This window comes from Hydra vulgaris, chromosome 11, assembly GCF_038396675.1.
Source record: "Hydra vulgaris chromosome 11, alternate assembly HydraT2T_AEP".
NCBI classification, from domain to species: domain Eukaryota; kingdom Metazoa; phylum Cnidaria; class Hydrozoa; order Anthoathecata; family Hydridae; genus Hydra; species Hydra vulgaris.
The window spans coordinates 35,669,055-35,680,000 of NC_088930.1; the positions used below are offsets into that span (position 1 = coordinate 35,669,055).

A 10,946-nucleotide genomic window follows, 5' to 3' on the forward strand; every position below is an offset into this window, starting at 1 on the left:
TTATACCGTAGAACATATTCTTTTCACCAAAAATGTAAAAAAAAATTCTTTGAACTTAAGTAAGCTCTTTACTCAAATGTATTATGGCGATAGTTTTTTTTTACAAAAAAAAAGTCAATAGTTTTAGTTAAATTTGATTGGTTGTAGCGCTTATAACTTCGACATACCAAAAACTTTATAAGCAAACCTTGTTTAAAGCGTTTTTTATTTCGTTAAGAGCTCATCAGATAATACGTGAGAGTCTTAGGTGGAAGGAGGGGAGGGGGTTTGGAAAGTGTCACCAAATATCAAATGGGGGAGGGAGTAGTTTGCAACAGTGTGACTTGATATTTAAAATTTTAAATTAAATTTTTTTATCACTGCGTAGTTTGTTAAAATTGAAAAACTCGGAGATATTTATATATAATACGGAAATTTTCAAGAAAAATGGTATGCAACGACTTCACGAGTGGCTAGCGTTTATTTTTTAACGGAGTCATAACAAATGAAAATAAAAAATTTAAATAAGTTTTTTTACACGTTCACCTTAATAAGAGCACAAAATTCTGAGCATAAGTATCATGCAGACACAAAATTTGCTAAAGCATCCATTAGTGCCTTTAAAGAACTTGCGGCAGTCTTGGGTCCTAAAGAAGTGACGTTTCACTCCCAGAATGATAAAGCCAGGGTTCCAATTGGATTAACAGCTGCAAACAAACAAGCACCAATGATGATGCATATGGAGTAAAAGGTGACTTTAGCTGATCATGATTTTGAAATTGCTCTTCAACACAAACTTTTTCCTTCAGTCATTGCAGCCATAAAAATTAAAAAAGATTGCATGGAAAAACAAGCAGTCACATACTCTGGCCCAAAGTACATAGCAATCAGAAGTGCAAAACATGATTTATTAACAGTACTTAGTCAATCAGAAGACATGAACAGAATAAACCATCTTCCTGCATTTAAAAGCAGCTTATTTACTGAAGTTGGAGATAGCGAATCAATCATGATTATAACTGTTGATGGTGGGACAGATGAAAATTCAAGATATGAAAAAATAATTGATTGTGCCAAGACTTATTTCAAAGACATAACCTTGATGGAATGTTTGTGGCCACTAATGCTCCTGGCAGAAGTGCCTTTAATAGGGTAGAGAGAAGAATGTTTCCGCTAAGCCATGACCTAGCAGGAATTATACTTCCATTTGATCTTTTTGGAAGCCATTTTAATTCAAGAGGAGAAACAACAGACAAAGTTATGGAGAAGGTAAATTTTGCCAAAGCTAGTGAAGTTCTTGCTCAAATTTGGTCTAGCACAGTCATTGATGGATTTGAAACTAAAGTCATAAAATTATAATATATATTTGAAACTAAAGTACATAAAACCAAACAGTGAAAAATGTGTGCAGTTAAAACATTTTGGAGCAGAGTGGGATGCTAAATATGCCAGAGAAAGTCAATACTTCCTTCAAATTGTAAAATGTAATGATCAAAACTGCTGTGGTCATCGTCACAGCTCACTGTTTCAATTTTTTTACTGACTTTCTTCCACGACCAGTCCCTTTGTTCCAAGGAGAAGATGGTCTTGAATGCAATAATACAAAGAACAATTTTGCATCCCACTTTTTAAACTTATCACTTTGCAAAACAATTTTTCCTGGGACAGTTACAAAAAAGTATCTGAATGGATTGCCATACAACTACTCATGTCCAAACATTCAAAATTCCTTACCAAAAAGAATTTACCAATTGTACCAATCGCAGTTTATATTTTGCCACTATTAAATCAATGAAACAACATAAAACAGTTTATTCAAGTATTGGATATTCGAATGAGATTCAAAAATTTAGATCACATTGCCGTGCGGCAATGAAAATAATAAACAAAATTATCGATGAACACGGAACTCCTTGAATACTTGAAGGTCAAAGTCCGATTCGGAAATAAATTTAGGTTTAAGACAAATTCATTAATTGTATTTTTTCTTAAAATAAACAATTACATATTACAATTAAAATATACGTTTATAAAAATAGTTTTTTTGTCTTTTTTACGTCATACTGGGGGTGGGGGCTCTTCAAAATGCCACATTGTCACATAAGGAAGGGGTGGGGGGGGGATGGTTTAAAAACGGCAAAAAAATCATGTACTATTTGAATAGCTATATACTATCAGGGATTTGTCTATATATACATATATATATATATATATATATATATATATATATATATATATATATATATATATATATATATATATATATATATATATATATATATATATATATATATCTATACATATATATATATGTATATATATATATATGTATATATATATATGTATATATATATATATATATATATATATATATATATATATATATATATATATATATATATATATATATATATATATATATATATATATATATATATATATATATATATATATATATATATATATATATATATATATATATATATAAACCGAAAAGTGATGGGGGTGGGCTATAGCCCCCCTCCATCACTTTTTGGTTTATTGCGCTTCGCATAATTTTTTTATAAACAATTTGAAAACGTTTATAAAACCTTCGTTTTTTAAATATCTATAACTAATTTCTTATTCGAAACAACTATATAAAAATATTTCGCAATTAAACGAGTAATAAAAATAAAAATGGCGCAAATATGTAAACTTTAGTAAATAATTGTAGATTTTTTGTTACCTTTTGAATAAAAAAAAAGAACGTTGCATAGAACTTAATACAACGTGGTATTGAACTTGCTACAACAAGTAAAAAGTTATATTGTTCATAAAAGGCAATTTTTTTTAAATGTATTTGCATTTTCCTTTTACTTTTTTGGAGTTTTAGGTTTCATGAGTTTAATTATTAATTTTGAATATTATTAGATAATATTTTATTATCTTATAATTACAGCTTGCAAATTAGATTTAAATAAGTTTGTATTCATTATTGTAACATTGCTTAACAATCTATTAAATGATTTACTTCAGTGGTATTTCTTTAAAACGAAAGTTGTCTGGTGCGGAAGGAAAGCGTCGTAAACGGCTGAAGGAAATGTTGGAAGGGGCAGATACCAACCGCACTATTACTTCTTTTTATGCAAGAACTGTCGTTTTATCAATTTCTCCTAGCTCTGCCTCTACCTCTAGCCCTGCAACTACAGCTACTACATAATTTTTTTTAGATAATACTTCGAATTCTAATGGTTTTAACAGTACTTCTACTGCATCTCTTGCTAATCCTGACACTGCTGCTACTACTTCTTCTTATGTTGGCTCTGTATCTACTGTTACTTCGGCATCATCTTTTAGCTCTTTCTTTAATTTTTCTTTTTTGTTTACTAGCTCAGCCAACAATGATGTTTACTCTGCCTTAAAAAAATGATGTTACAGTCTACCAAAAAAAGCATCTAAGGAATAGTCCGCATCAACCTGTTTTAGCTTTTTCAAAACGTACATGTGGTAATCAGAAGCGATCATTTTGTCAGCAATGGTACAAACTGTTTCCATGGTTGCATTACACTATTGTCTGTTAATGGAAATGCATAATTTATCATCTTCAAAATGCAGCGAGGATGTTTTCACAAAAAATGGATTTACTAATTGGAAAAAGGTTTTCAAAAACTCCAGAAACACCAAAATACTCTTTCTCATCGAGAAGCAATCGAGAAGGTTATAACTATTCCTTCAACAACTAAAGATATTGGTGAACTTATCAGCAAAACTCATGGAGAAGAAAAAATAGAAAATAGAGCAATGTTAATAATAATAATCACAAATATTCAATTTCTCGCCAGACAAGGTATTGCTCTGCGTGGTGATTTCACTACAGACAAAGACTATAAAGAATTTAATTCCAACTTTTCTTAGTTACTTAATCTCAGAAGTAAAGATATTCCCGCTTTAACTAAATGTTATCAGAAAGTTGCAAGATAATTTACAAGTGCAGTAATCCAAAATGAAATTCTGCAGATAATAGGTCTCACTATACTCAGAAAAATTACATCCAACATCTCTGGAAAATGGTTTACTATAATGGTTGATGAAACTACAGGTCAGTCCAACACTGAGCAAATAGTGATTTGCTTGCGATATGTAGATGAAGATGACTTGGACAACAAGGATATTTAATGCTTCAAAAGATAGAATAGAAAAGATAGAAAGATAAAATTACTTTTAAATGTTTCATCTGAAGGTAGTTCAATAAATAACGAAGTTCTTGCTTTCTATGCTACAGGTTTGAATGCTTCAAGACTGCATGCACAATTACAAATTATGCACGAATCCACAACTGAACCATTAAAGACTCTACAAAAAGTCCTTCATTTTGTCACGTAAGATATGAATGGATTTTCTATAAACCTTACTGTTTATTTAATAATTACAACTGCTCAAATTGAGTAACATATGCACTAAAATGCGTATTTGTATGCTAATATAACACATAATTTTTTGTGTTTTACAGAAAAGCAAATAAAATTGAAAAGGAATCATTATCAGAAATCAAGAAGTTGATAAAACTTATTCTTCTAATACCAGCAACAAATGCTACTAGCGAGAAGAATCAAAACTTGGTTAAGAAGTACCATGAACCAAGCACGGTTAAACTGGTGTGTACTGTTAAAAATACACACACAAAAAAAACTGATGAACTTATCATCATAAATATAGCCAATGACCTTTGTAGCCGAAGTGAAGGTAGAAAAATTGAATTTGGACAATTTTAAATAAAAATCTTGAAACTGCTGTAATGTTTTATAACATTCTTATACAATATAAAACTTGAAGTTTGTAAAAATAATTTGTTTTCCGTTTCTGATCTATATATTCATTTCCAAATCACGTATGCATTCGAAAATATTATATTTTAAGGCCGAATTTTACTTCAAATTATTAAAAACATTTTTTAGTATAAATTACCTCAAAAACCTACAAGATATCAAATTCAAAAAAGTTGGTGTAATCGATACAGTATAGGCATTACTACAGAATTTTGAAGAGTAGTGCGGTAGTGGTGTAGTAGTAAAGCGCTCGCTTTATAAGCAAGAGGTTCTTAATTCAATCCCCACCACGTCCCTGGTAGCATCTCGCACAACTTGTTTCTACGCGCAGCGGCCTTGTTCATCAAGGTTCGAGTTTCGGAGTTATAGAGTTAAGAGAGGGTTATAACCACTATTAAGTAGCCTCCTCATCTGTAGTGACCTTCTCGACCTTGAGGAGGTGAATAACAAAACAAAAACAAACAAAAAAAGAGTTTTATTATTAAGAGACATGTTATTTGCGCCCCTACTCTTTCTAGCTCCCTCCCCTCCTCCCCCCAAATTAAATAAGTTGTCTACGTCAATGTATATATATATATATATATATATATATATATATATATATATATATATATATATATATATATATATATATATATATATATATATATGTATGTATATATATGTATATATATATGTGTATATATATATATATATATATATATATATATATATATATATATATATATATATATATATATATATATTGAAATCAATTAAACATGTTAGTGGATTAATAATAGACATGGTTCTTGTTTGAATAATCCACATATTTAAAAGAATAAACTATATATATATATATATATACATATATATATATATATATATATATATATATATATATATATATATATATATTCTTTTATGTTTTCATTTTATTCATTCATAAAGTGAAGCCCCTTCAAATTTAGGGGTTATATGGTAATAATTTTTACACGCTAAGAGATTATACTATGAAACTTATAGCGGTAGTGGTGTAGTGGTAGAGCGCTCGCTTCATAAGCGAGAGGTTGCAAGTTTAATCCCCGCCACGTCCCTGGAAGTATCGCGCTCAACTTATTTCTCCTCGCAGCAACCTTGTTCGTCAAGGCTCGTGTTTCGGAGTTATAGAGTTGAGAGAGGGTTAACCACAACTAACCCAGCAAACACAAGACGTCTTAAAGACCGTCTTAATTGGGTCTTTAAATAGTCTTGTCTTTGATTGACGTTTTAAAGAAGTCTAATTGACGTATTCTGATATACCTTTTTTTGGCTAATTTTATTTAAGTTATCTTATTTACGTCTTAAATAAGTCTTCAAAAAACTTTTTGGTCGTAAAAATATTTCGCGTCTTTGTAAAACGTCTTTTTTACGTCTATTTATGGATTTGTTAAAACATTTTTACATGCAAGACATCATTTAAAAAGACTTTTAACAATCTTTTTAAAGACACAAAATTTTTCATGGTGACAAAAAGTTTTTTTATATAAAGTTAAGTTTTACTTCAACCAATATTAATTTTCTAAACCATTATTCCAGCAAAAAGATTTATTTAGGTATCATGGAAACTGAAAATCGAACGAAGCGTCGTCACTTAAATAAAAGTATAATGGATTTTATTATGAAATTTGAAGATGAAGAAGATGAAATTAATAATATTAGTACACCTGATTTGAATCCTGAACTTAATGCTTTTTATGCTGAGTCTGAAATACCTTTTGTACCTTTGGTACCTTTTGAAGCCCTAAATAATGATTTTGAAGCCCTAAATTAAAGAATGCGGAGCAACCAGTTCATCTTCAAGTTTTAGATATGAGAACTTTGATTGTTATAATGCATCACTATTGTTGACAACAGAAGCATTATCAGAGGATTTGGCAGTGTGGTCAACAAAAAGCAAAATTTCTCAAAGTCTTTTAAACAAACTTTTAATAATTCTTAGAAAATATAGTCATTCAGAGTTGCCAAATGATGCAAGAACCCTTTTAAAACCCTTTAAAGTTGTTAAAGTAGATAAGAAGTGTGGTGGAACTTATGCGTATTTTACTATTGCTAATAGCTTAAATTATTTTTTGAATACAAAAAATGCTTTTCAAAGTACCGAGTTATGTATTACTATTAATGTTGATGGACTACCTCTTTTTAAATCTTCTAATCTTCAACTATGGCCAATACTTGGTCTAATAGAGAACTATATTTTCATTATTGCACTTTTCTGTGGAAATGCTAAACCAAACTGCTTAGATGATTTTCTTAATGATTTTCTTAAAGAATTTTTATTGTTAACTAGTGAAGGTTTTTACTATAATAATAACAAATTTAAAGTTACACTAAAAGTATTCATATGTGATGCACCTTCTTGCTGTTTTCTTAAATGTATACAAGGTCACACAGGATATTACTCATGTGAACGATGCCAAGTTAAAGGATTATACGAAGAACATAGAGTTGTTTTTATTGATAACAAGCCATCAACTCCGAGATTAACTGAAGAGTTTAATACCTTTGTGTACACTCAACATCAGAAATCTTTTACTCCTTTAGCTCAACTTGAAATATCTTGCGTTTCTGATTTTGTTTTGGATTATATGTACATGGTTTGTCTTGGTGCAGTAAGACGCATACTTACCTTTTTAAAGTCAGGTCCAAAACATTGTAGACTTTCAAATACCCAAATAAAGAATATATCTGATAATCTGTTAAGCTTACGTGGTATGATGCCATCTGAATTTGCTTGACAACCACGTTCCCTTTTGGAGTTAGATCGATGGAAAGCTACAGAATTTAGACAATTTATTTTATACACTGGACCCTTAGTTTTAAAGGGTGTTGTTAGCAAAGAAATTATAATCATTTTCTAACATTGCATGTTGCAATGGTGACTCTCTTAAATGAGGACAATCGATTTAGAAAGCATTATCTTACATTCGCTATTAAATTATTTTGTTATAAATTCAAAATATTTATATATAAAATCATTCTGTGTTTATAATGTTCACTCTTTACTTCATATTTGTGGTGATGTTGTTAAATTTGATTGTTCACTAAATGACATATCCTGTTTTCCCTTTGAAAATTTTATGCAGACATTAAAAAAAGCAGTAAAAAATTCAAAGAGTCCTGTTGTTCAAATAGCCAAACAATATCAACGAATACAATCTTTATTAAATACAAAACCTCAAAAACTTAAAATTTCAGGGAAGCAGAATAATTCATGTTTTTACATAGAAGAAAATCAATTTTGTTTTGTAGATGAGAAATTATCATCTGGTTTTTTTAAATGTAGAATGTTTAGATTTGATTTACAAGATGATTTATATACACAGCCTATTCCGTCTAAAATCTATAAAATTTTCTTTATACCAAATATTGATGAAATTCGAGTAAAAGTGGTTGAGTTAGGAATGGAAAGTCTTCTCCGAAAAGTTGTTGTTCTCCCTTGGAAGGAAGGTCTTGTTTGCTTTCCTTTGTTGCATGAAATAGAACATTAATTGAAATCTTTTTAAATAGAAATTACTTTTGTTCAAATATTTTATATTTATCCTGTTTCATTAATTTTCATCTTGTAACCAAAGTTTAATACCGAATCTTATACTGTAAATGATATATATATATATTTATATATAAATGTATCTATATGTATATATATAGATCTATAGTTTGTTGTCTTTGGGAAGAGCGGAAGGAAAAAAGTGCTTCTTACGCCAACACATACATCACTTTTAATTACTTTTGACTTTCGTCCAACATTTGCGTGTTGGACGAAAGTAAAGACCATTAATTTAATTACAAATAAATCGTTTTTTAAAAAAACCACAAAAACGCAAATTTAATTGACCAGAATGTTTTAAAAACATTCTGAATGTTTTTAACAATATAAACAATGTTTTTATTTTTATTTTTTTTAATAAAATGTTTTTATTCTTATTTTATTTTACTGTAAATCATGCGCGGAGTGTTGCTACATCGACTATCTTATAGCCTGACGCGCAAGGGAGTGCTGCTACATCGACTGACAAGTAGCCTGACTCGCAAGGGAGTGCTGCTACATTGACTGACAAAAAGCCTGACCCGCAAGGGAGTGCTGCTACATCTACTATCTTTTAGCCTGACCCGCAAGGGAGTGTTGCTACATCGACTGAGGGTTTGGTTGGGGCAGGCAGTCTATCAATTAATAAAAAAAAAAAATTCCGGTCTTGAATTTTGATTTTTACTTTTTGTCAATAAAATATGGAAAAAACTTTCGGACAACATCTACGCGTTATATATATATATATATATATATATATATATATATATATATATATATATATATATATATATATATATATATATATATATATATATATATATATATATATATATATATATATATATATATATATGTTAATAGTAATTCATAATTTTTTCTTTTAAAACTTTAATTTTAATTTCTTCCTCTTGTTTGTTTGTTACAAGGTTATAATTTTAAATAAAAAGATCATCTTTAATTGAGATTATTGTAGCTTCTATTTAAAAATATATTTTTAAAGCTATTATTGAAAGTTTTTTGAACTTAAAAAAATTAATCATTTAAAATCAGTAAATAAATAAAAAATTTAAAATAAAAATAAGGTAAAATTAAAATCATTTGTCTAAGAGATTTAATTTCTATAACATTGTTTCTATTGCTTACAAAAATTAAACAGCTTAAACAGCCCAGACAGTTATTTTAATACCATTTTTTTAATATCTTTTTTTTGTTTGTTTTGTAAATTTCTTGAGACAAATTAGCGCTCTTCCTCATCATTATCACCATAGTTATTAACCTAATGGGTTTTTTTATTTATTCTTGTTGCTTTATAAATTAAAAGACAGTTATCTTTTTGTTATTGAAACTTATTACTGTTATTCCAACTTATTGTAAGGACTATTTTTTAGGTTTTAAAGTTTTTTTAGTTTAAACCTTAATGTAATTTTTACACTATGATTTAGTTTTACACATGATTTGGGCAAGAGCTGTTTGGGTAGAGAATTATGAGGAAATAGAAGATGTTGTGCCTAGAAAGTGGATAGATACAGAAAAAAATTTGTTATTCTGGCCTGCAGGTGTATCTTATCGAAGAGCTGTTAAAGAAGAAATGGATGTAGATGAAACATGGAACAAATATAAACTTATTAAAATTAAATTTGACAGTGGTATGAAATTTTCACACACAAGCATACATTATATACTGGCAATATAAATGATGTAAAAAACTGCCAAAATATCTGATGTTTATATTGGATTTATAATAACTTTTATTTTTTTAGATAATATGGAGGAGCTGAAAGAATATTGTTACACCACTGCAGCAGAGGAGGAAGATGTAACAGATATTTGTGTTTCCAAAAGTGCCTTTAAATTGAAAAATAATGTTAATTGTGTATTTACATTATATAATTATATTCATGTTTACTATTTCTTTTTTTTTTTTTAATGTGAAATCTATATTGTAAATTGATATACTTCTTTAAATACTATATAAAAAATAAATAACAAAATTATTATATTTTAGAGTTACCTGATTTTCCTTTGCCTCCGCCAGTTTTTAAATCTGTGGAGAAAAATCCATTAAAGAGATCCTTTGACTTTAATTTATCTCCTGGTTCTACTTCTTTCAAACAATCAAATCTGTGTTGTGTGTAGACTTTGTCTAATAATTTTAAATTTTTTTCAAAATTTATTTTTTTATTCAATGTAAAATATTGCTTAATGTTTTTAGCTTTGTCTGACAATTTTTTACCTTAACATTCAATTACAGAGGAACAATCAACATCATATTCTGGTACATTATGTATGTTTTGAATTTTGCATCTAAATTTTTTCTTTATTAAAGTTGAATATTCTTTTATTGTTAATTTTAGCTTTGTCTAACTTTTTTTTACCTTCACAATCAACTGGAATGGAACAATCAAATTTTTGTTTGGGTACACTGTCCTAAACCTAACCCTGACCCTAACCTTATCATTGATATCTGTTTTTATCTAAAATTTCTACTTTTAAAAATTGTATTAGTTTTTTGTATTTTGATAACAAATTTGTTTTCCTTCAAAATCAGCTTGTAGACAACATATAATTGTGCTTCCTATAGTATACATCCTGTAGACAACATATATAAA

General features: G+C 28.5%; 1 protein-coding gene and 1 long non-coding RNA gene across 2 annotated transcripts in view; both read left to right on the forward strand.

Annotated features, from left to right (window-relative positions):
• Nucleotides 1–2,798: 2,798 nt before the first annotated feature.
• LOC136087609 (uncharacterized) overlaps nucleotides 2,799–10,946 on the forward strand; it is an 18,588-nt gene continuing 10,440 nt past the window's right edge. Inside the window, exons 1-5 of the mRNA XM_065810923.1 lie at nucleotides 2,799–2,817; nucleotides 9,780–9,983; nucleotides 10,098–10,196; nucleotides 10,343–10,465; nucleotides 10,550–10,621. Coding sequence (XP_065666995.1) covers nucleotides 9,788–9,983; nucleotides 10,098–10,196; nucleotides 10,343–10,465; nucleotides 10,550–10,575 — 444 coding nt within the window. The 5' untranslated portion in view covers nucleotides 2,799–2,817; nucleotides 9,780–9,787 and the 3' untranslated portion in view covers nucleotides 10,576–10,621. The remainder of the gene's footprint in view (nucleotides 2,818–9,779; nucleotides 9,984–10,097; nucleotides 10,197–10,342; nucleotides 10,466–10,549; nucleotides 10,622–10,946) is intronic.
• LOC136087610 (uncharacterized) lies at nucleotides 2,826–4,804 on the forward strand. Its single transcript, XR_010641930.1, has 2 exons — nucleotides 2,826–4,340; nucleotides 4,472–4,804. It is a non-coding gene; the product is annotated as an uncharacterized LOC136087610 (long non-coding RNA).